Source organism: Hemiscyllium ocellatum, chromosome 20 (genome assembly GCF_020745735.1).
Source record: "Hemiscyllium ocellatum isolate sHemOce1 chromosome 20, sHemOce1.pat.X.cur, whole genome shotgun sequence".
NCBI classification, from domain to species: domain Eukaryota; kingdom Metazoa; phylum Chordata; class Chondrichthyes; order Orectolobiformes; family Hemiscylliidae; genus Hemiscyllium; species Hemiscyllium ocellatum.
Genome location: NC_083420.1, coordinates 28,619,205 through 28,646,672, shown reverse-complemented (window position 1 = coordinate 28,646,672; position 27,468 = coordinate 28,619,205). Strand labels below are relative to the sequence as shown.

Below are 27,468 nucleotides of genomic sequence, written 5' to 3'. Positions count from 1 at the left end.
GACTGATTTGCAGATTGACTCTGATTGACTAAGGCATTGCCATGGTGAAAGCAAGGTGTACTATAGAATCCCCCACCTCTCTGACAGTTGCTTTCAGAGAATGAATTGACTATTGCTTCTAGAAAGCATAAATGAACCACAATACAAGCCCAAAAATAAAACAAAGAACTGTGGATGCTGGAGATCAGAAATGAAAGCAGAAACTGCTGGCGAAACTCAGTAGTCTGGCACCATCTATGTGGAGAAAGCAGAGTTAATATTTCGAGTTTGGTGACTCATCAAAACTGAATTTATCAAACTTGAAATGTTAGCTGTGCTTCCTCCACGCAATGCTGCCAGACCAGTTGAGTTTTGCCAGCAATTTCTGTTTTTGTCACATTAAGAGCTCAAATGATTTTCTTAAATTGGTTAAAAAAAACTGTCGATGCTGGAAACCAGAAACAAAAACAGAAATTGCTGGGACAACTCAGCATCTGTGAAGGGAAAGTAGAGTTAATATTTCAGGTCCAGCAACACTTGACCCTTTTAGCAATTTCTGTTTTTGTTAAATTAGTTGTTGTGTAGTTATGTGTAGCAAGTGCTGAACAGTCATGAAATCGCCTCCATGTGTGAGCTGATTGACTACAGTTTGTATTCTGCCTATTATGTAAAGCTGAAGGAAAATGCAGTTTGATTCAATCGGTATATATTGCCTCTATCCGTGACATCATATGGCCATGGATTTTATCCATAATGTTACTCAATTGTGTGGTTTGCAGAACATCTTGTGAACTGAAGCAGCACGGTGTTAATGGAAAGTACCACTCACATGTTCACTGCACGATAGCAGCATGGAATAACCTGCTTAATCTGTTGCTGAAAAGTTTGAAATGCTTTATCTTTCCAGGGTAATTTGGATAATTTTCCTTTGGCAATGGTTTGGAATTTGATATCCTTGCACATGTCCGATAAGCAGAAAGCTAATAGCTTTGGCAACATGTTTTTCATTGCAACAATACTCTCAGCTCTCCTTTGGGTTTTAGCTTGGCATCTGTATCTGGATCAAGGCTGTGACTTAGACTGGAGACTAACAGTTTTAGCACAACAAATCAACAATTGGTAAACAGTTGGCAAAATGAGAGGGCCTGTGAATACTTCTACCAGAAAAAGTAAAGCACATAAATGCATGATGCCAATCCATATGAGAATAAAGAAAACACAGGAATATTGGATTACTTATAGTGTGGAAACAGGCCTTTCGGCCCAATAAGTCCACACCGACCCTCTGAAGAGCAACCCATCCAGACCCATTCCCCTACATTTACCACCTAACACTATGGGCAATTTGGCATGGCCAATTCACCTAACTCGCACATTTTTAGACTGTGGGAGGAAACCCAAAGGAAACCCACACAGACACAGGGAAAATGTACAAACTCCACACAGACAGTTGCCTGAGGCAGAAATTGAACCCAGGTCTCTGGTGCTGTGAGGCGCCAGTGCTAACCACAGTGCCACCGTGTCACCCATTATATTATCAAGTTGTACTTCATACCAATCAGAAAATAAAACATTAAAAGTTTTGGAAGGACTTCTTGACATTCTGACTAGGTAGTTTTTACAAAAGAATTGTCACATAATCTGCGATATAAAGAATTATTTCATGAGGGATGAAAGCATGTGAACCAATCGCTGTAACCTCATTATTGCCCACATAGAGAAAACTACTGCTGACTAGGCTTTGATCAAATAGATTAACATTTCTGCAAAGAGAATATACAATGATTTGCTGGGGAAGTATTCTAGAGAATCAAAGAACCTTTACAGTAACTTAATTATGCTCTAAAAAGAATAATTCATGTGTGCATAAAGAAATCCTGTGTGGAATTCAACGTATTAATGAAATATGGTCTCCAAGAAACAATGCAATATATTTCATTTTATAACAAAATGGGGAAGTGTTGTGTGTTAATGCTTCTTCTTTCATGGTCTTCCCTTGCTTTATGTTGCAGATGCCCCCTTGTCTGGGGCTTCACTTGCTTTGCTGACTGAATTTGAGAAGGCTGCAGAACAACTCAAGAGTGAGAAACAGGTTAAACTCTGCAAGGTTGATGTCTCAGTGGAAAAAGATCTTGCAAAAGAATTTGGAACTCAAGATTATCCGGTTCTGAAATTTTTCATAAAAGGAGACAGAAAAAACCCTCTGACTTGTACAGGTTGCTATTGAGGAACAAACACTCAGACATTCTTCCAGCGAACTCTTTTTCCCTTTTATATTCTGTGCTAAATTACAGAGGACTCTTATTTTTAAATTAAGATATGTAATTTTTCTCACTCCATCAATGCAAAGAAAAAATGAACTTTATTTTGTAGCATCTTAGTGCACACAATGTGTCATTGTCCTGAGTACTCACTGTTGTAAAGGAGGCTAATAAACCAATTATTACACAGCAGGATCCCATAGTTGAAACAATGAATAGTTAATTTTCTTTAGGTGACATTTGTAGACTGGGTCAAAGTGACAATGCACAATCCAACTCTCCTTTGAACAGTGCAATGGGAGTTCTTATGTTCATCAGGACAGACATTTTAAAGTTTTACTTATTCATTCTAAAATGAAGAAACAATACTATCTTAAAGAATGAGAATAAATGGTCTGTAAAATGCTTAATAACTAATCCTGTATGTGCAGTTGATTAACTAATGATTTATGTGGGGTTTTCAAAACTAGGACCCACAAACAAAAAGTCACTAGCAAATATAATAAGGAATTCAGGAGAAATTACTTTACCCAGGGAGTGTTGAGAATGAGAAACTTGCTCCCGCATGGAATGGTTGAATTATAATGCTTGGAAACACAGCAGGGGAAGGTAGATAATGACAGAATAAAAATTTGTTGACAGGGTGATATGAAGAGTTGTGGGAGGAGGCATAAACACTGACATAGACTGAGTTGACTAAATGGCCTGCCTTAATTGCAAATTTGGAATGCTCTTCAAAGCTTCTAATGCTGTGTTTATTGTATAATAAATCTCAGATTTTGTTACCAAATGAGCCACAGTATTCAATTATTATTGAAATATAACTTTGTTCTATAATGAGCTTAAAGACTTCTATTCCAGAATAGTACAACCTATGGGCTGTGAGTTTCACTATGGGTCTGGGAAATAGGAGTTGGCTCTGTTTCCAGGTCCTGCACCCACTCCAGAAGCTAACCAGACACTTGGCATGGAGACAGTTTCCCAGTTAAAGTAAGAGTGAGAGGTGGGATCTCAAAACTGGATGCCAATCAATGGCTGTTGTAAGGAACTGAGAGGGAACTTCATCATGAAGGTGCTTTTTCAAGGATCTTCCAAACAATTTGGATTAAAAATAGAAAGAAAAAGCAGGAAAGGAAATCCTTTAACTTCTTCATTGAACGCACACCCGAGTCAGCAGGGAGTGATTGTAGGCGCACCTCTGTCCTCTGTCACCTGGACTGCTGTTGAGCACTAGCCTCCAAACAGTTAAACTGTCCTCCCAACACACAGCCCAGCATCCCTATTACTCTGGGAAACTTGAATCCAACTGGAAAATGCTTTACAACATGACACAGCCTTAGTTTCAAAATTTGAAATTGCACAAATGCTTTCTCATCTTTGTAAGATTAAAAATCAATGTCCATTAATTTGAAATCTTTTCTTCCAGGAGTTAGAACTGCATCTTCCATTATTACCTGGTTAAGGAGAAGGATCGGTCCAAGTGCTACACGTCTGCTCAATATAACTCATATTGAAACCTTTATTGCCTCTGAAGATGTAGTGGTTGTTGGTTTCTTTAAGGTAACCCTCATTTATCACTTAAATAGAAGCTATCAAACTGTATGCTATAATTTTCTTTTGGCTTATTTAATCATTTAAAAAGCATCTACATATTTGTTAGCCATTTGTGGCTGCTAATTTGATCAAAACCTGAAAAAAACTGATTGTTGAACCTTCCTTGTGTAGTGTTCATATTCACAACACCAGGTTATAGCCTAAAAACAGATGTATTTTAGATCACAAGATTTCAGATGCTGCTCCTTAATCACCTTGTGATTCCAATAAATCGATTGAACTATTATCTGGTGTTATGTGACTTCTGATGTTGTCCAGCCCAGGTCAACTCTGGCACCTCCACATCATAATTTCCATATGCCTATGACACATTTAAATAATGTTCTCAAAAAATCATGGATTGAAAATTTCTCTGGTGCAATGTGCCAGTAACGTTGGCAAATTTAAGTCACTTCTAGTCATGATACAATGCTAAAATTAAAATCTATTTGTGATTTGTGACACGATGTAGAATTGCTGGAAATTATTTGCATCATTAATACAACAAAGAAATTATTTGCAACTAGTGGTTGGCTTGGAAGATCAAAAGTAGACATTATGCCATTACTGCTGGGAGGCAGCATGGGGAATGCCAGAACTCAAGGCATTGAAGGAGGTGATGGTTCAAGAGAAAGAATTGAGGAACTCCTAATTAGTAGAAATTAAAACTTAAAGTAGGAGGATAAGGAGTGAAGGCAATTGCATGCTCGAAGATTGGAAAACTGAAAACAAAAAACTGACAGAAAGAGCAAAAGTTTTGAATTTTCTCTCTAAAGATATTGCCATCTGGGGCAATTGGGGAAGGTGGTGATGTAGTATAATCTGTAGACTGATAGGCTAGGGATCCAAGTAATGTTCTCAGGCCGATGTTTGAATCCCATCATTGCACGTTCAATAAGGATCTGGAAATAAGAGTTTAATGATGACCATGTTGATTGTTGGAAAAATCCAACTGGCTCATTAATATCCTTTAGGGAAGGACCTTACCTGTCATTCCCTGCTCTAATTTACATGTGACCCCAGACCCACAGCAATATGGTTGACTCTCAACTGCCCTCTGGGCATTTAGGAATGGACATAAATGTTGGCTTAGTCAGTGCCATCCACAACCTGTGTATAAATTTTAAAAAGAGAAAGAAACAACATTAGACATAGGATTAGGCAAGCGCAAATAGACAGAAAGAGGAGAAACAAGACAGCAAAGAACAAAAGTAAAATAAACACATTGAGAGCAAGTGATGAAAAACACAACAGAGAACATCTAAAAACAGAAATAAAAATGACAAGAGAAAGAAGAAAGAAGGTGGCGAATGGAGGCGAGTGTGTTTGTTTACATGCAATAGCTTTCTATTGTAAGTAAACATTTTGATATGGATTTTGTGGCCAACAGCAAAGAAAGAACATTTGCTACTCATCTCATGAAATGTATCTCACTGAGAGATTTGTCATTTTCTGTGGCAAGAACTTTATCTCTATCACTTTGTAGTGGTACCTGCAACTGCCTATAGCATTCTTATTAATCATCCCACTGCAAAGGTCCCAGTTAGACCTCACTGAACAAGGTGTACCTTTTTTGAGGGTTTTCAAAAGACAATGCAGAAGCAGGAAACTTGATCTTCACATTGAGATTGTGATGACCATCTCTGAGCTGGGGTGAGTCCTGTGACTAAATCCTGAGTGAACAGGCTGCAACTTAAGGATTTTGATGTTGAGCATGCCTGACATTCTGAAGTTGTGGTCAGTAAACATTGACAATATGCTGTGAACCACCATCCCCAGACCAAGAAAAAAACAGTGCCAAAAGCAATGAATTATGAGTTTACATGAGACATTAAAATCAGATCTGTTTTTAGTTGATATTTAACAAAAAAAATTTCTAGCTTTTATTTTGTGATGAATTGTTAAAATTAATTTCATTGCCAAATTTCATGTGACCTGATAGCTGCATTTCCTCTGATGAAGGAGTCCAGAATGAGGGGAGCTGTGCAACTAGACTGTACAGGAATACAGACACTTGACTACAAAAAAGGTTGTACAAGTCTGGAATTTTCTCTCTGAAGTCATTAATTCTGGAGCAATTAGAATTTCCAAAAAATACATCTGTTGATTTTTGATAAGTAAGGGTGAAAAATAATATAAAATAAATATAGATAAATGAAATTGAGGTACCAGTCAGTCCTGATATCATTAAATGGTTAGGCCAGTGTTTTATCCATCACTATATTCCTATGAATGACTTTCGGCATTATGGAAATTTTTAGACTTCCTGCAGATATTGAAGAGCACAGACCAATGTTCAAAAAATATACTTCCATCAAGGTAACACAATGTCTAATTTCACTGGACGTGCATCAAGTCTGTTTATAAAATGGCTGCTGAATTCAACTCCATAAGAGGAACTTATATTTGAGGCATTTCTACTTCTAAGTATGTGCTTGGATTTTGAGACATTTAAGAAAAATGAACTAGTGTTCCATTTATCCTATAAATGACGCCCGCTACTTAAACTTGGGTGGACCAATTTAATTTTCACAATATGTTGTTCTGCAAATTGTAGAAATACAATATAGAAACAACATTTGATTTTATTAATGGTTGTCACATGTTCCTAAGTGCAGTGAAAAATGTTTTGTCTTGCGTGCAGTACAGGCAGATCATAACACACAAGGATACACAGAACATAGGGTGATTGAACAGAGCGAAGTATACAAAGTTATGGTTGCACAGGAGATGTATAAAAGAAAGATCAGTATTAGATTTGAAATCTGAGAGATCCATTCAGACGTCTAATAACAGCAGGGAAGAAGCTTTTCTTGAACCTGTTGGTACATGTGTTTAAGCTTTTGCATCTCCTGCCTGATGGAAAAGGTTAGAAGAGATCATAACCAGGGTGGGAGGGGTCTTTGATGATGTTGGCTGTTTTTCTGTGGCAATGAGAAGTGCAAATGGAGTCCATGGGAAGGTAGTTGGCTTGCGTGAAGGTCTGGACTGCGTTCACAAATTTTTTTGGTTTCTTACAGTCCTGGGCAGAGCAGTTTCCATCCCAAGCTGTGATACACCCAGTTAGAATGCTTTGTCTGGTGCATCAGTAAACGTTGGTGAGAGTCCTTATTGACATGCTGAATTCCTTTAACCTCCTGATGAAGAACAAGTGTTGCTGTGCCTTCTTGCCTTTTGCATCTAAGGGGGTGGTCCAGGACAGATCGTTGTTTATCGTCACTCCTAGGAACTGGAGGCTCTCGACCCTCTCCACCTCAGCTCAGTTGATATAGATGGTAATGTGTCCTCCTCCTTTCTTCCTGAAGTCGATGATCACCTCTTTATTTCCACCGACATTAAGGGAGCGATTGCTATTTTTGCACCATGACACCAAGCATTCTATCTCATTTCGGTATTCTGCCTCATCATTGTTTGATATCCAGTCTACATCAGTGGTGTCATCAGCAAACTTGTAGATGGCGTTCAGACAACATCTGCTCACACAGTTGTGGATGTACAGGGAGTACAATAGGGGACTGAGTATGCATCCTTGCAGGGCACTGCAGTTGAGGATTATTGTGGAGGAGGTGCAGTTGTCTATCTTCATTGATTACAGTCTGTAGGTCAGGAAGATGTGGATCCAGTTGCAGAGGACAAAGCCAAAATCTAGGTCTCAGAATTCGAAGATTAGTTTGATTGGGATTATAATGTTGAAGGTGGAGCTGTAGTTAACCTGATATAGGTATCCTTATTATCCAGATGTTCCAGGGATGAGTGTAGAGCGAGGGAAATGGTGTCAAATATGGATTTGTTGTGCCAATAGGCAAATTGCAAGAGATTGAAGCAGGCTGGGAGAGTAGTGTTGATGTGAGTCATGACTAGCCTCTCAAAAGCACGTCATAATTAGGGGGATCACAGCCACTGGGCAATAGCTTTGTGGCATGTTGCAAATGTTTTCTTTGGTACTAGGATGATGGTGATCTTCTTGAAGCAATTAGGGACACAGATTGTGGCAAGGAGAGGTTAAAGATGTCTGAAAATACAAACAACCATCTAGAAGGCATCTGGGATCTTAGTGAAAAGGGTAAACAACCTTCAATGATTCCTTCATTGTTGCTAGGTCAAAATCCTGAATTCCTTTTCTGAAAATACTGTGGATGTCTACACACATGGACTGCAGTGGTTCAAGAACACAACTTACCAATGACAGGCAACAAATGCTGATCTTGCCTGGAATACTCACAACTATTGAAAGAACAATAAAAGAATTTGGTAACTCAGCTTTACATTCAGAAGTAGTTTATTTAAAGTTACACTTATAATCCATACCATATTGCTGGTCATAATTTGGAGATGCTGGTGTTGGACTGGGGTGTACAAAGTTAAAAATCACACACCAGGTTATAGTCCAACAAGTTTAATTGGAAGCACTAGCTTTCAGAGCAGTGCTCCAAAAGCCAGTGAGCTTCCAATTAAACCTGTTGGACTATAGCCTGGTGTTGTGTGATATTTAATATTGCTGGTGTGATCAGAAAAATTCTTTATCAATTTTTCAGCTTTTGTAATAGATTTTCCTTTATATTTCGAACAAATGCTTTTTTGTTAACAATATTGAACTTCCATTGCTTTTTAACAGGATCTTAAAGAAAATAACACTAAAACTTATTATGAAACTGCAAAGGATATTCCTGATATTCCATTTGGTGTCACAAATAGTGCAAAGCATTTTGTTAAATATGGCGTCTCTACAGACACAGTAATTCTGTTCAGAAAGGTATGTATCATATCAATGGATATATCTGGAACAGATAGAGGTAGTACACTGTATAATTTTGCATTAGTACTGATAGTGCAATGTTTTAAATATTGACCTGCAGACCTTGACATGCAGATTGAATTGTTGGCAACTGGTACATCTGGCTGCTGCTGGTGCTACTTTACTGCTTAGCACTGTACCACTGAAACCATGCTTGTGCCACCAGCATTGTGAATCAGTATCGCAAACTGAAATTGTACTTAGGATAAATGCAAGCCTTCTGGCCTTCTTGATCAGAAGGCATACATGCTCAGAAACATTGAAAAGAAAACAAAATGTAAAACTTCAGAAATATAGAAACTAGGAACAGGTGTAGGCCATTTGGCCTTGGAGCCTGCTTCACCAATAAGATCATGGTTGATTCTCTAACTCAACGGTGTTTTCTTGCTTTCCCTCATAACCTTTTAACCCTTTAATGTGTAAAAATGTTTCAATGCCTTGCTTGAATATACTCACTGGCCCAGCCTATGTGGCCTTCTGTGTTTGTTGTACAATATTTTAGTAGAGATATATCATCATTGGTAACAAAAAATGAAGTCGACATTTTTGTATGTAATCTAATGTGTATGAAAGTTTGTCGATGTGTAGGGTGAGTTATAAGAGTGAAGATCATGAGTTCTTATATGCTCCTTTGCGTTACAGTTTGAAGAAGAACGTTTGGACTTCAAAATTGCAAATGGCAGTAGACTGGAGAAAGACAAACTTACCAAGTTCATCAAAGTCAATGAATTACATTTAGTCACAGAGTATAACCAAGTGGTAAATCAGAATGCTTCTACTTTAATGAATTACAATTAACAATTTCAAACTGTTTTCAGATGCCGATTTATTTGGGCAAGATTGTCACAATTACATTATAAATTATAAATATTTCGTTCTCAGGTCTGGGGCATAGAATCAAGCCAAACTGTACTTACAAATGGTTACCTACTCTTCTGGTTTACAGTCCCGGGCTGGGGAGAAGGATGCTAGACTGGATTCCTGATGAAGAGCTTTTGCCCAAAATGTTGATTTTCCTGCTCCTCGACGCTGCCTGAGCTGCTGTGCTTTTCCAGCACCACACTCCTGACTCTAATCTCCAGCATCTGCAGTACTCAATTTCTCCTACTAGACTGGGTGTCAGTCCAAGCCACCTGTTAAGAGTCCAAGAAACTGTTGGTACTTGAGGGCTGGATAAAAAGACTGCCTCGTGGCCACCACACCTTATAATATTTGGCCCAAACATTGTATGACTTCAAGAAGGAATTGACTAGAGTAATTAAAGGATATAGAGGAAAAGTAGTAACAAGCCACAGTTGATCACAATGAATGATGGAGTAGGTTTGAAGGACTGATTGGCCTCACCCTGCTCCTATTTTCTCTATTTCTATGTCACAGTACTGTATCTAAAGTTTTAAAATTAAAATTAAAACAGTCAATTATCTTCTGTACTAATCTCCTCACTATCCATGTCCCATCAATGCCAACATAGAGTCATACGGCACCAAAGTAGATTATTTGGTCCAACTCATCCACACTGACCATTCATCCTAATCTGATCTAGTCCATCTAGTCCATCAATCAGCATTTGGCCCATATTCCCACTAAACTCTTCCTATTCATATATTCATTCAGATGCCTTTTAAATATTGTAGCTGTACCTACCTCTATCACTTCCTCCGGCAGCTCATTTCATGCACATACACCACTTTCTGCATGATAAAGTTATTCCTCAGGTCCTTCTTGCCCACGTATTCACCATATTGGCCTCTCTTCCCTCCCATACCAATCTACCTATTTCCCATAATATTTCATATCCCATATGCACCATTATCCCTTTGGTCCTTTCTGTCCATAAGACCATAAGAAACAAGAACGTGATTAGTCTGTTCAGCCCATTGAGCCTGCTCCATCATTCAATTTTTGAAAAATTACAACCAATCCATCCATTATTTCGGTAGCCATCTCTTTTGGGATCCTAGGATGCATGCCATCAGTGTCAGGGGACTTATCTGCCTTTAGCCCCCATTAGTTTGTTTAACACTATTTCTCAAGTGAAGATGATGGTACTTAATTCCTACCTCATATTCTTCAGCATTAATGGAATGTTTGATGTAGCTTCCACCATAAATATCTGTTTAACTTTTTGCCATTTCCTTGATCCCCAGAACCAGATTCATTTTCTAAGGATCACTTCCAACTCCTTCTTCCTTGCTATATATTTAAAGAAGATTGTATCGTCAGTTTTTATATATCTTGTTAATTTGACCTCATAGTTTATTTTCTCTCTATTATTTTTTAGTTCTCTTTCGTTGGATTGTGAATTTATCACAATCTTTGGAACTATCACTAACTTATGCCTTGTTATATAATTTTTCTTTCAACTTCATACTGTCCTTAACTTCCTAGGTTAGCCATGGTTGGTTTATCCCTCTGTTAGGATCTTTCCTCCAAACTAGGGTGTAATTTTGATAAGATTCATGGATTGCATGTTTAAACGTTAGCCACTGCTTACTTACTGTCATCCCTGCTATTTTATCTGGCAGTTCACTTTAGCTGACTCTATCCTCATTTCATTGTAATTCCCTTTATTTAAATTAAACACAGTTGCTTCCAATCCAAGTTTCTCACTGTCAAACAGAATATTAAATGCTATTATGTTATGATCACTACTTCCTGTGCGATGTATCACTCTGACATTATTTATTAAAGTTGCCTCATTATCCATTACCAGATAGAGTTTTTGAAAAGACTTGTAGCTCGGGCTGTGGGTGAGATCATAGATTTGTTCGCCGAGCTGATGCATTTTTCTGCAGGCGTTGCATCACCTCACTCTGTGCGCCTCCGGTGGAGCATTGGTGATCTGCCCGACCTTGTGTGTATTTGTCTCTGTTTTCTGATATTTCCAGTTCTGTATCTGAGTGGTTTGTATATGGGATCCAGTTTAATGTGTGTATTGATTGAGTTCCGGTTGGAGTGTCAGGCTTCGAGAAATTCTCTGGCATGTCTCTGTTTTACCCATCCTAGGATGGTTACATTGTTCCAGTTGAATTTGTGTCCTTCATTGTCTGTGTGGTTGGAAATGAAAGAGTGCAGGTTGTGTCTGGGAGTGGCGAGTTGATGGTCGTGCACTCAGATGGTCAGTTTTCTTCCTGTTTGTCTATGCAGTGTTTTTCACTGTCCTTGCAGTATCTTGTAGTTTATGTTCATCCTGTTGGATGTGGGTGTCAGGTCTTTAACTTTTGTGAGGAGCTGCTGAATCAAGGACAAATCAGAAATGACTGCCCGACCACTTGGACTCCTGGGAATCATATTGGCCCACAAACCAGTAAACACCTTTCACCAGTTCCTCATAAACGTTAAAGACCCGACATCCACATCCAACAGGATGAATGTAATCTACAAGATACTCTGCAAAGACTGTGAAAAACGCTACTTAGACAAACAGAAAGCAAACTGACTATCCGAGTGCATGACCATCAACTTGCCACTGCCAGACCCGACCTGCTCTCTCTCATTTCCACCCACACAGACAATGAAGGATGCAGATTCAACTGGGACAATGTAACCATCCTAGCACAGGTGAAACAGGGACATGCCAGAAAATTCCTTGAAGCCCAGCACTCCAATCAGAACTCAATCAATAAACATATTTAACTAGACTCCATATACAAACCACTCAGATACAGAACTGGAAGTATCAGAAAACAACAACACATAAATACCAGCTAGGACAGACAACCAATGCTTCACCGGAGGCACACTGACAATGTCACCTAGCGAGGTGATGAAATATCTGCAGAAAAGCATGAAAGCTCAGTGAACGAATCTCCAACCTCAGATCCAATACAGTCTGCTCCCTGGTTGGTTTCATGGCATATTGCACGAGGAAACTATGCCTATTACACTCTTATGAATTTGCTGTTGCAGACTACCCTTTCCAATTTGATTAGACCAATCAACATGAAGATGAAAGTCAGCCATAATTATTGAAGTTAATCCTCTGTATCAGCGAAATCACAAATCACGAATTCACCCATCCAAGTAACAACAAAAATCAGCATTCATGGTCAGAAATCGCATACCCGTGATTTGTAACCTATTTTTAAATAAGCTCCACACTTGTGAGTTTCATCATTCATGGGGTTCTCAGAAATGGAACCCTAGTGGATACAGAAGAATAACTGTATTTTATTCTTTTTACCTGCTTCTATAATTTGTTGATTGATAGTCTTTCCTACAGAGTGGCCTGTTGGGAGTCTGTACATACTATCACCCTCACCTTGACCTCCTTCCACCTATCCCACCTCCATCGCCCCTCCCCCAAGTCCCTCCTCCCTACCTTTTATCTTAGCCTGCTTGGCTACTCTCTCTCATTCCTGATGAAGGGCTTATGCTCGAAACGTCGAATTCCCTATTCCTGAGATGCTGCCTAACCTGCTGTGCTTTAACCAGCAACACATTTTCAGTCTGTACACTACACCTATCAATGTCTTCTTTAACTTTTTTTTACCTCTGCTCAAAAAGACAGAGCCTAGGTCATCTCACACTGTTCTCATTTTATTTCTTATTAACAGTGCTACCTCACCATCTTTTCCGATCTTCCTGACTTCCCAAAAAGTCAAATATTGCTGAATCTTAAGTTCCCAGTTTTGATCTTTTGTAACCATGTTTCCATCCATAATGGCTATGAGATCATGTTCATTTATCCTGATTTATACCTACAGTTTATCCACATTATTCTGAATACCTTGTGCAGTAAGATGCAAAACCATTAAGTTTTCTATCTATTGAATTTCCATACAACTTTATGGCTTTTCTGTAAACAATGATCCCACCTCACACTTTGATATTCCCTCTTTATGCCAACTCATCTATTATCTAGCATGAGCATTAATCAAAAGGCAACCTAACAGAAAATAAGATATAAGTCATTTGAGAATTTTATTATTGAGAAAAGCACGGTTCACCAATACAAAGAAAACATGTTACACTGAAATTGCTTGAACTAATCACTTACGTAAACAGACATTTCATTCAAGTACTTAAAACAATATGCCAAACAAACTCTCACTTAATTGCTTAATGCCTTATTCATTAAGCCATTAAAGCTGTCCATCAATAGATATGATAGTTTGGGAGTTCAATCATGTGACATAAGTCTGGCCATGATTGGTATGACCAAGTACCTCTCCAAGCCACACACCATTCTGACTTGGAACTATATCACTGTTCCTTCATTGTCATTGACAAAAATCCTGGAATTCTTTTTCTAATAGGACTTTGGATGTCCCTACACCCTAAGAATGCATTAGTTTGGGAAGACAATACTCAGGGACAATTAGGGACAGCCAACAAATGCTAGCCAAGCTAGTGCTATCATATTCCATGGATGACTGAGAAAAAAGAAATATTCATGTAAATAGGAGGAACATATTCCTATTACTTCTAAATTGCAGACTACGCTATTGAGAAGAGCACCTCATCTATAGATATACATTTTGACATTTCTAGACAGATTGACAGTATTATTGCTTCTCAATAGATAGTTACAAATGGTTCATGCATCTTCTCCACGGTTAATACTACCAAAGGATACCTACTCACCTACCATACCCCTCTCCTCCTTCAAAGAATACTGGACCCCTCTCTACTCAGAGGATCCCTGACTTACACCACTGAGGTATCCTGGGACTATATCCACAGATGTACTTCACTTCTTCAAAAATGTACCCTGATTATGCACAAGAAATGCACTGAGAACATGCCTGCTCTTACCTGCTCTAACCTCCACACTCCACGTTTCACACACCATGTTTCCAAATCCCATTTCAGTTGAGGTTGGCTGGTCATTTAAATGGTCGAACAAGTATAAACGACAGCCTCTCCCCCCCATCCATGCCCACCAGTAAAAATGAGGGGTGCCAAGTTCAGGTGTGGGGCTTGAGATTCTGGACTTCTTTGGGCATTTTCAAGGTAAAAGTCAGGGCCACCGATTTCACTCCAGTCTGTTCTTTGCAAATGCAACATTGTTGATGTAGCCAGGTTTTGCAAAGTGTCTTTTTCAAAAGTTCAAGGAATGTGTGTATGTATGTGTTCCGATTAATAATATTATAACTGAATATTTGAATAACAGCTCTTTAGAACAATGACTAGTGATTCAGCTGGTTTTTTTTTACAAAATTTTGTTGCTGTTTCTAAAACCTGCAGGAAGTCACACCAGAGTCAGCACAAAGGCTTTAAACTCACAATGAAAGCTACTAGAATTTAGTCATATTTGGAGATTATGAATGTACAAAATTTAACATTTTCCTTAGTGCCCACAAGTTGACTTCAGAATAAAGTCCCAAAATTCAGAGCGCTTTAGAATTCTGCTCTAAAAGGAAACTAATGAATAATAATTTCATTTACATTTTTATTTCTAAATGATGTCATTTTGAAAGATTCTGTATCTAAAAATTATTTTTCAGACTTCAAGCAAAATCTTTGATGTTGGCATTGACAGTCACCTTCTGCTATTCATAGACAAGACGTCAAAAGGGTTTAATGAGATTTATGAAAACTTTAAAGCTGCTGCTGCTGACTTCCGGACTCAGGTTTGCTCTTCTGCCTGAACTACTCCACTAATTACTTTTAAAAAACTTAAATTAAAGAGATAAAAACGCAATAAATTAATAAAGTTCTTTAAAATCTGGGTGTGAATTTATGGCTCTGAGTTTTTAATTGTAGCTTTTCTTATTCAAAACAATCAATCCTTGGAAAATGCAATTAAATCTGAAATTTGCATTTACAGAAGTGTGCAACTACTTAACACCAGCTCAATCTTCATGCTGGATTAATCATACCCTTGTATTCTGGCGCAGACTCTAAATTGACATTTTATCAAATCCCAACCACAGCTTCCAGGTGCTGAATATATATTTATGTTTAGCTATAAATACCCAAGATGACATATGACATAATCAAGCTTTTATCAAAGTTACATTATGAAAATTAAATCTGCAAAGACTTTAATTTATCCTTTCCTCTAACTACTCCTGAAGTATTGTTTGAAACAACAGAAACTTTTGTGAGTTCTCAATCATTACATAAACGTAGCAATCTGCTTCCCTTCTTCCTTTGCCATTTTTTTTACACTTTGAATTGAACTTTTAAATATATTTAAATGCATGTCATTCTGCATAGAGTTAGATTCATCTGATCCTAATTTTGGAATTATACTGGTACCAACATACAATTTTTATTCACTCAGTTTCCTTTGAAATCAGGTTTCCAATCAATTGGATGATATTACATGCAGAAGTACAATTAAAAAATAGTTAATAATGTTACAACTCAAGCACTTTCACAAACAGTCCGCACAAAGCAATCCCCTACCAAATATATTGTTTTCTATCTGCAAACTTAGCCTCATGATCCAGTTTTCAAACAAGACACAATGAATACTCCTTATCTTAATCTGTTATTGTTAAATCACACTGAAACAGATACATCAATTTGTAGTCTCGTTATAATTAAAGTGGACTTAGCTCAATTAAATCCTAATTAATTACAATCATGTTAATTAAGTTAAAGTATCGCAACTAAGATGCACTTGGATTGTGGAGCAGTGGTAGTTATCCTTCCTCTGATCCAGGAAGCCGAGATTCAAATACCTGCTTTATTTCATGTCACAAATTGATGAGAAATACAAACTCCTAGGAGTGACATCCCTTCAATTGTAACATTTGGTGGAACATCAACATATTTTTTGTCTCTGGCAAATGAAAATTATGGGATTACTTGACAAATTTCAAACATGTTTTAAAGCTGGAATCAATTAGCATTGTAAATAATGGTATAACCTATTCTACAACACGTGCATAGTGCATCCTAATTAATTACCAGGGTATGAACTCAATTAGTTTATTAGATACAATAAAACAATAACCTACATAATTTTTTTAAATTCAGAACTTTCCTTGTCATTAACTGGGCATACAATATTATATTTTTAACATGAACTAAGAGAAACAAGCTTAATTTGCAATTAAAATGTATTTTCTTAATGTAAATAATATCATTTTCCTATGATTTTTATGGTTTTTCTTTGCTAAACTTCTCAGATAATCTTCATTTTTGTTGACACTGATGAAAGTATGAATGGCCGCTTGAGAGAGTTTTTCCAGATTCGGGACATGGACGTACCTGCTGTTCGCCTGATTAATACAACAGACAATGTGAGATACAGAATGCAAGCAGAGCAAATCACAACTGAAAATGTGAAAAGTTTCTGCCAGGCTTACCTTAATGGGAAAGAAAAGGTATTACTGTTCTACAAAATGTAACGTATAATTAAATAGTACTAAGAGCAAATGTGTGAGGTACTCATTGTCAAAAGTACATACTTTAAGGAATTTTGCTTCTCCTTAAACATTATATCTGTTCAAATTTAACACTTAAATGGGTTACCTTGATCTAATCTATACTTGTGGCTGTGTGTGAACGTTCGGAAGTGCTTTACTACATTGCTATTGAAGTACATTTTTTCTCATGTTCCTAGACTTCCTTTGGGGAAAAAAATGTGGGTTAATGCGCATTAAAGGTCAGACTTAGTGTTAATGAGCTTGTAGTTGGCAACCACACAGGACAGGTTCTTTCCAGGCAATGACAGGAGACTTGGCAAGGAGTAGTCAGTCTGCAATTCATTGTTGCATTATTGATGTCACAGAGAGCTGATGTTGACATGCTGGTGAATGTATCAGTGTCAGGATTCAGTGTGAGATCTTGGCAGCTCTAACGCAAGTAGATACATTCCACCGACCAAATTCATGTGACAATTTCAAACATCATGATGTGCTCATCAAAAAAATGAAAAGTCACATTTGTCCAGAAACAGTCATAGATGCAAAATGGCATACACTTAAGAGTGATCTGAGAGACACTTTTCCTGTACTTTAGTATTGACATTGTTTTGTGCCAATATGTATTATTATCATCTGCTGGGGAGGAGCCTGTATAATGTGAACATGGTCATTCTCTATTGTTTATTGTATGGCTCAATTCTATGGTTACATTAAATAGCAACATTTTCATTTAAACACTATCGGCAATGTGATCCAGTTGATGTACTAACTTGAAGATTCACGCAGCTGACATAGTGCTGTTTTACATGGACTGTTGCATATCATTGAGTTGTTGGAATCCTTCAGTCATTCCTCAAAAGATTCTGTTTCTAAATGGAATAAGACCAAAAATAAAACCTGGAACTGAGCCTTCCCATCTTTTGGCTGAGTATTTTTGAGGAGTTTCCTGGAAGGATTCCCTCGATGGGCCGTGGTGACCTTTCTCCTGCAATCTCACATGGCTCACTTAATTAATTATGTGTCTAGATTCCCTGGTGCCCTTTTTATAAAATTATAGACACAGAATTGATTGCTGGTGCCATGTCCTTTTGGCATTTTAGCACCATATTTAATCCCGGGCTACACACCAATTCAAGTAGAGAAAGCTATGAACTGCCATTCAAAGTCTGTTACTTGACCATTATTGTAGAGATGGCTGAGGAAAAGAATTTGGCATCCTAGCTTGCAGACAGGGAATTGGAGATCCTGCTGGTGGAAAGGAAGACTATTGCTTTTCCTATGGACTGCCAAAAGAAGTCGTGGTAACATCCACTGCCACCCCCCCGGAGTCAGTGCAGTGAGAAGCAACACAGGAAATGTAGAAAGAAGGTCAATGATCTCATGTGCTCTACAAGGATTATGTCACTTTTTTCTCTCCACTATCTCACACTCGCTATAACCCTGCCATTGCATGCATTTCCCACTGAGGCTAATGATTCAGCGTTCTTAGTAGTATACACAGCACTAACACACAATGGCTACCATCCATCTCAATGTTCCAAATTACCAATCCTTGCTGCCTTCTGAACTTCTTAATCATTCATGTGGGATACTTCATTACCCTTCATGTTCCTGCACCACCACTAACAGCTCTTCAAGCTACTTTCATCCCACACAATTTCTCTTTTCACCAGTGTGGTGGTGCCTTGTGAAACACTCCCTCCCACAGTCCCCATACTCTCAGATATATCAAATCCCACCCTATATTTGGAGTTGACTGCCACTCACAATCATTAACCCCTCTGCCTTTCTATGTAATGGTGCCATTTCCCACACTTGGGTTTCTCACTTTCCCAAAACAGAATGGATTATTTCCTGGTGACCCTACCTTGATGTTTGCTGTGCAACCCATGTGGACTGAGATCAGAAGATGCCTTTGTCTAAGTGTAGTGGCTGATGGAAACCCCCAACTGACCATAGCAACCCCCCCATTTGCCCTTCTTTTGACAAAGGAGTACTCCCCATAGGCTTTCAGATGTGATCATTTGATGGAATGCACTGTTCTATGTGAGCTGCTGATACATGCTGTGACATCAATAGAGCACACAGCTGCTGTATAGTAACATTGATGTAGGTGCTGTACAGTAATATGTCCACTCATAGTTCAGTACTGGCAAACAAAATGAGTGTCTACCCTAATAAACAAGACAAGATAGGGATTCTGTGAATGCCCAAATCAGCATAAAATGAGTGAGCACCATGAGAGCAAGCCAAGAGTCCCAAGCTGCCTCCAATGCAGAAACATGAGATTGGGAATGTGTGACTGCACACACTGAGACCTGGCAGGAACATTACAATGTAAAATATCAGTGAACTCTTGGACGCAGTAAAGAAGTGTCTTCTCCGTTAGTCCAAGATCCATGATGAAGTGGTACGGCTGGTATTTGCTGGCACTGACTTCTATGGTTATGGGCTGGAGGTGGTCACCGCCCATGGAATGTGCCATGAGATGTTGGTGAATGAGGATTAACATGAAGTCCCAGAGGATCAACTGGTGAGCTACATCTGTCAGATTACTACTCCGACATTCAAGTTTCTGCGTGAACTATGTAGGATAAGGCAAGATTATCGAATAATGATGGGATGATAAGGTTGTCACTGCTTACTAGTGAGATTCTCATCTAGTGGTTGAAAGAAGAAAAATGGAATTTATTTTTCTTGACAACAAGAATCAATTTTTTTAAATTCTCACTCTTCAGAGATTGGTAAAATTCTATTATTGGAGTTAGATATTGTGAGAGCTCAGCTTTTTGCATAGATGCCTGAGGTTCCCCAGGCATATCTGGCTGATGTTACATGCAGGAGAACACAGTATGCAGAGGAAATAACATTGCTGAATGATGCTGCCCATCTTTAGAATAGTGTTGAAGCTACTGATTCGAGAACAAAGAGTTGCATCAGCAATAACCACCATTGTTACTTAAGGGAAGAGATGTTTTACCTGGAACTTAGTGCATTTTACTGATTGCAGTTTCTTTTCTGTAATGGGAAGCAATGCATGCACTAAATGATAGAATATATAAGGTGATGTACTTTAAACAACAATGCTATGCCCTATTCTCATGCAGAGTTAATCTAAGTAAAATGGAACTTATTGAAGGTTTATGAATTTGATGGCTAAACTAGCAGATTGTAATTGTCAGCTGAATCATGATATCAGCCTCAACTTTTCCTGAGGTACAACCTCCTGCTAATTATCTGTTTAAATTAAGTCTACAATAGCAAATCACTGTTTCAATTCACATGACCTGCACAAATTGCTGTGAATTATGGAAATTGCTGGAAAAGTTCAGCAGGTCTGACAGCAACTGTGGGGAGAAATCAGAGTTAACGAGCTCAATTCTGAGGAACGGTCACTTGAGTTGAAACGTTAACTCTGATTTCTCTCCACAGATGTTGCCAGACCTGTTCAGCTTTTCCAGCAATTGCTATTTTTGTTTCTTATTTATAGCATCTGCAGCTCTTTCAGTTTTCATTTTGCAGGACAACTGTTTTAAAATGTCCATTTAAGAGTTGGACAGAAGGCTCTGTTTTCATGCGGTTTGACTGTGTGACTCTATAAATCCGAAGTGATTGAGAAATGCAGAAAGGGTGTGATTGGAACTCTAGACAAACAACTCAGTTCAGGAAGTACCTATGTAATTTCAGGGTGCCACAGAGAATACCCAACTGGAAACTTGTTGAGGTACCAGTACTAGTTTTAGCACCTTTTATGGTAATGCACTGGGTAATGCAGCTGATACTGAGGAACAGGCCGGAAGAAAATTGAAACACCTCCAAGATTTGGCTTTGTCTGTTCTGCAAGAAATGATAGGGAGCAGTAAAGCTGTCTGTAAGAGAAACAGTTTTAGCAAAGCTGACTGAACCATTTAAAGGGGTTGGAGACAGGAATCTCTGGAATTCTGAATTGAGGAAGAAGGGGATTAATCAAAGAGTACCTTTCAGGTGATTGTTGTAACTGCAAAAACCTGGAGCCTTTAGATTAGATTAGATTACTTACAGTGTGGAAACAGGCCCTTCAGCCCAACATGTCCACACCGACGCGCAACCCACTCATATCCCTACATTTACCTCTTACCTAACACTATGGGCAATTTAGCATGGCCAATTCACCTGACTCACACATCTTTGGACTGTGGGAGGAAACCGGAGCACCCGGAGGAAACCCACGCAGACACGGGGAGAATGTGCAAACTCCACACAGAGTTTGCAGATTGACAGACAGTTGAATATTTGCTGGAAACCTGCAAATGACTGTGTGACTGATCCTTTAATATTATTTCTACCAAAAGCAAGGCATAATTGCAATATTTATGTTCTGCTAATTAATTAATTCAAAACTTACTTTTATTTTGTTTGATGTATCCATTTTTGGTTAACAAATATTTGAATTATGTTGAGTTTAATTCATTTTTTACAGTATAAGTTTTAAAAAGGCAAGTAACTCACCTCCTAACTCCCCAAAACCTGTCCATCATCTACAAGGCACAAGTCAGGAGTGTGATGGAATAGTCCACACTTGCCTGGATGGATGCAGTTTCAATAACACTCAGGAAGCTTGACATCATCCAAGGACAAAGCAGCCTGCTTGATTGGCACTACATCCACAAGTGTCCACTCCCTCCACCACTGATGCTCAGTAACAGCAATGTGTACTGTCTGCAAGATGCACTGCAGAAATTAACCAAAGATCCTCTGACAGCACCTTCCAAACCTGCAACCACTTTCATCTAGAAGGACAAGGCAGTCGATACATGGAAACACCATTCCCTTCAACTGCCCCCCCAAGCCACTTACCAGCCTGACTTGGAAATATGTCGCCATTCCTTCACCGTTGGTGGATCACAATCATGTCATTTCCTCCCAATGGGCATTGTAGGTGAACCTACAGCTGGTGGACTGCAATGATTCAAGAAATCAGCTCATCACCACCTTCTCAAGGGCAACTAGGTATGGACAATAAATACTTGTCAACCAGAGACACCAACATTCAAAAAATGAGTTTAAAAAAGTGAAAACTTCTCCTTCAGTTATTTCCAATAGTCATTTAGGAAATTCATCTCTTGAAAAATGTTATCTGTCTCTCAAGAGAACAAAACATACATAGATATGTCAACTTTCTGGACTTAATTGACAAAAAAAATCATAGAATTACAGGCTTCCCAGTATAGCAGTTGATACCTATGGATGATCCTTCTCAATTCTCATCTTGACATGATGTTCCTTCAAGCCTGGCACCTGTTGCACATTGTCTTGAGTGTATGATCCCACGTCAACCTCCAGCCAATGAATTTCAAACCCTGATAGGTTCTCTAGCACAGTGTTGCTCCACATTATAGAACTTGGCCAGAAATCCACTGCTGATGTTCCAAACTGAGCGAGTTAACCAGCTGCCTTTAGATTAGTTATTCATGACTTCAACTTGCATTTCCAGATAGCATAGTGAACAAATGTGTACATAAGGACATAAGAACTAGGAGCAGGAGTAAGCCATTTGGCCCTTCAACAAGATCATGGCTGACATTATTCCTGGCACTGCACTAAATAAACACTAAAATAAAAATAATTTAATGCATTATAATGAATTTGTGAAAATTTTTCAAGAAAGTTAAAAAAATTTCTCAACAAGAGGGAGGAATTTGCCCTGATTCTCAAACACAGTGAACTTGAGTCCTTCCCTCATGGGTATGGGTGTTGACTTGACTGAAATGTGAGATTACCTCCAATCCAATTTGAATATTCTGCAAGGGGTGCAGCAGGAAAGTCGAGGAGCTAGCTTCCATTTTCTATAACCTTAAATATCAGTGGTCGGGGAAAATGAAGGGAGTTTCTAGCCTTTGTGCAGTACTGAATTATGAGAGAGCTATCCAATAATACTCTTACTTTATACATCAGCCTCAACAGCACAGTGAAGATCTTCCAGAAGATTGGAACAAGAATCCTGTCAAAGTACTGGTTGGATCAAACTTTGATGAAGTTGTATTCAATACCTCAAAAGGTGTCTTTGTGCTGTTTTGTAAGTATTTTGTAAGAACTAGTTGTGTCCATATAGTATTACTATCCTTTTAGAAAACATCAATGAGTGATTGAGAGCTGTCTATAAACACAGTCTAGACACAGTTAATGATAATATATTGAGCTAAATCGTTGATATGTCCTATCTTGACTTTGATGCATTGTGGTATAAAACAGTGGTGATGAACCAGCCATCCACTACAAATGTTTAAAGTCAATGGAAAGGTAAACTGATGGGTGGGTAACAAACCAACAATCCACTAATCCCAGTTTTGAGCTCCTGGTCAAGCTGAATTTTTTTGCCATTCGAATATATTTCCAGTTAGTCAAGGAATTCTTGATTTCAAATCCATGATAAGCATTTTTTTTTCTTTCATTCTCATCGGCTTTCTCCCTTTCTCTCCTACAATATCAACTTCTCATTGGTAACAGTTAACATCCAGAACCTCACCCAAATGCAAGTATGATATAGAGCAACAGAATAATTGACCTACTGGGACAACGGCACATGTTGTCCTCCTTCATGGCTCTCAGATGTGGATTTCCAGTGAATTATTAGATAGCGTTAGCATCCTAATTGAGATTAGCTAACTCAATACAGACCAAGATCTTCCACGGGGTAGCTTACTTATGTATTATGTTCAGCAACTAAACCACAAAGGGCAACCAACATTACTTTACTCTATTCCATGCTCAGGAAACCATTTCTTCAACTGGTAGAAAGTGAAATTAATAGAAGCTGTATTGCTAAAACACCTCCTCTCCAGCATATTGTAATATAATTTAACTTAATAACATTCTTTTTTTTACCTTAAAGGTGCTCCATGGTCACAAAGATGCAAGCAAATTAATTTTATCTGGGATCAACTGGGGGAGAAATATAAGGACTCTGAAAATATTGTTATTGCTAAGGTAGACATCACTGCGAATGACATTGATTCGGTTATAATTGAGGAGTATCCAAGTTTCAAGTATTTTCCCCCTGGATCAAAGAGAAAGGTTTGTTATCTTCAGGATCCTTTGTTTTCTAATGTTTTGCCTTCATTGTGATGCTAATGTTTAACACTTCCTTTCACACAGATTGTACACTACACCAGTGCACAGACTCTCGAAGCATTTTCTAAATTTTTGGATAAACAAGGAAAATCAAAGGTATGGTTTACAATTATGCCAGGAACAGTTCATTTTATTTAAGAGTATTCAAAGCTGAAAGTTGAACAATAACAATAAAAACAGAAAGTTCTGGAGAGACGCAATAGGTTTGGCAGTGTCTTTGGAGAGAAAACAGAGGTTAACACTGACTCCAATATGACTTCTTAAAAAAATGAATTGTCACATACACCTAAAATTAGCCCAGTGTCTCTATCCCAGATGCTCCCAGATCTGCTGAGTTTCTCCAGAACTTTTCTGATTTTATTTCAGATCTCTACCATCGACAATATTTTGCTTATATTTTACCAATATACTGCCTCACAATACAGTTAGAAGTGATTTTTATATATATTTACACATCAGGCTTTATATCATTTTAACTAATTTGATTAGCTCTTTTTTTTAAAACAAAATGTGTTTACATGTCAGACAGCTATGAATTCAAATTCCACTCCAAAGACTTGAGCAACACCTGACTGAGGGAATGCTACGGAGTCAGACACTTTCATAGAACCATAGAATCCCTACAGGGTGAAAAGAGGCCATTTGGCCCATCAAATGTGCACCAATCGTCTGAAAAGCATCCCACTCTATCCCAGTAAGCCTACATTTCCCATGATCAATCCATCTAACCAGAACATCCCTGGACACCATGGAGCAATTAAACATGGCTGATCTGCCTAGTCTGCACATCTTTGGATGTTCCATATTTGATGCACATCTTTAAGCTGTCCTCTTAGATGCATGTAATAGATTTCACAGGACTCTCTTCAATCCTCTGTATCCAAACAAATTTTTATCCCTCAACCAAACTCATAACTGTTCATTATTCTCACTGTTGCTTGAGGAAGTTTACAGTGCGCAAGTAGTTGCATTTCCTACATTACAACAGTGACCACACTCTAAAAGGACTCCACTAACCACAAAACACTTTGGAACATTCTGAGCATGTCAGATCCATTTCCAGCATCTAGTACCAGCTTCTTCATGATGGCCCGAGGAAGTGGCAGCACCACAGGCCCAAGTAAACAAAACATCTGGCAGCAACTAGGGTATGCTGGATAGACAAGGCAGAAAGAACTAGCAAACATCCCAGACAGAAAGAGAGAAATAAGTCCTTAGTCAGGTCTCTGAGGTGAAAGCTGACATCATCACCCAAAGCTATCCTTCAGCCTTCACTCCACTGGTTTTAGACAGGATCAAAGAGGAAAATTCCAACCAAAATAATAAAGTTTCATATTCTAATATATAGTGATCTAATTTACAGACGAGAATCTTAATGTCTTTATTATTCCTTTTACAGAAACATGATGAAAAATCAAATATGACAGATAACTCAGTTGATGGACCAAAAGATGAACTTTAGCTTTATAAAATGATGATTAGTTTCTGTCAATTGTTCACCATTGTCTAATTCCAGCTGTCTCATTTGTTGCCCATTATTTGTTTAGAATAATATCATTACTTTAGAGATGACTACTAGTAGTGTCTGCTTAACCTTAAAGTCATTGCAACCCATGTTATTTGTACATTAAAAGGCAAAAAAAAGTCTTTGTGGGAAACAAGTTGTAGTTGGTATTTAGTGTGCTGAATTATTAGATTTCATTAAGTGCTTTGGCTGAAATATCAAAAGAACTGGTTGATATAGCATCTTGTTCATTATAGTAGATCATAACACAAATCTGAGACATAAATTGACCTTGAAGTCAATATGGGACATACATAAGTAGAGATGTTGATCTACCCCCACAATCACCCAAGAAAAATTTCGCCTCCTTTAAGTTGAACAAAACGACAATCAAGAGACAGATGGAGTCTAACAAACATCCAAATGTATAAAAGAGGCATAACAGCTTGAGTGTATCGATCCATTCAACCTACAAAAGCAAACAATGACAATTTGGAAAGTTAATAAATGGAACACTCTGAAAATCAATGTGAAATCAGAAGCAAGCACTTCACAGTTAGAAAGAGGGAAAGTGTGTTCAGCTGCAGCTCCTGATTTGCTTCATGGAGAGGCTGGAGCTTGGGGTGGACTCACTATGGAACATCCATGAGGCTGAGAATGTTGTGGATATCAGGGTTATTGAGCTGATTACACCACCAGTAAGGGCTGCACAGACAGAGAAGAATTCGGTGACCATAAGGAAGATGGGCAGACAGTGCAGGAGTCCCCTGTGGCCACACCCCTCTCAAACAGGCTTTCTATTTTAGATATAGAGAAGGCTTCTCAGGGGAAAGCAGTAGCCAGATCAGTGGTACCATGACTGGCATTGTTGTACAGCAGGGACGGTCAATGTTTAAGTGAGCCACAGTGATCAAAAACACTGTAGTCAGAGGTATAGATTGATGTTTTTGTGGCTGAGAGCAAGATTCCAGGATGGTGTGTTGTCTTCCTGGTACCAGGGTCAAGGATGCTTCTGAGTGGGCACAGAGTAATTCTGAAAGGGGAAGGTGAGCAGCCAGAGGTTGTGATCCATATTTGTGCAAACAATACAGGCAGAAAGAGAGATGAGGCAGAAGAGTTCAGGCAGTTAGATGGGAAGTTGAAAAGCAGGACCTCTAGGATTGTAATCTCAGGATTACTTCCTGCGCCACGTGCCAATGAGGCTAAGAATAGGAAGATAGTAAAGTTAAATGCATGGCCAAAGAGCTGATGTAAAAGGGAGGGCTTCAGATATGTAAATCATTAGAATGTCTTCTGGAGCGGGTGGGACCTGGAAAAGAAGGAGGAGTTGCACCTAAGCTGGAGGGGGACCAATATCTTAGCAGGAAGGTTTGCTAGTACCACTCAGGAGGATTTAAACCAGTGTGGTTTAATCCAGAGCAGTTGACCAGCAAGTCACATGACCGAGAAGAAGCCAGAAACTAAGTTGAGTAAGACTAAGAGGAAGAACCAACAGGGGAGAGGTTACAGAACAGCAGGACTATTGGTCTGAGGTATATTTCTTTTAATGTGAGGAATGAATGACTGGTAAGGCAGATGAACTTAGAGCTTGAATTAATATGTATGATCTTGTAGATATCATGGAAACTTAGTTGACAGAGGAACAATATTGTCAGCTTAACATTTCAGGATTGAAGTGTTTCAGGCAAGATAGAGAGGTTTTTAAAAGAGGTGGGAGAGGTGTGTAAATGATTAGGGAGAATATCCCAGCTGTACTGAGGGAGGACACCTTGGAAGGCTCATGCAGCAAGGCCACAAGGATAGAACTTAGAAATAGGAAGAGTGCAATCATTTTGATGGGATTGTACTACAGGCCTCCCAATAGCCAGCAGTAATAGAGAAACAGAAATGTGGACAGATTAA

The 27,468-nt window shown here is 38.5% G+C and overlaps 1 protein-coding gene across 1 annotated transcript; it reads left to right on the top strand.

Moving 5' to 3' along the window:
* Positions 1-1,114: 1,114 nt before the first annotated feature.
* Positions 1,115-25,524, top strand: LOC132825591 (protein disulfide-isomerase-like). Its single transcript, XM_060840972.1, has 11 exons — positions 1,115-1,148; positions 1,992-2,195; positions 3,667-3,800; positions 8,449-8,586; positions 9,271-9,387; positions 15,078-15,203; positions 16,713-16,910; positions 22,887-23,007; positions 23,824-24,005; positions 24,087-24,158; positions 25,462-25,524. The coding sequence occupies exons 1-11, from the start codon at positions 1,115-1,117 to the stop codon at positions 25,522-25,524; spliced, it is 1,389 nt and encodes a 462-aa protein (XP_060696955.1).
* The last annotated feature ends 1,944 nt before the right edge of the window (positions 25,525-27,468 follow it).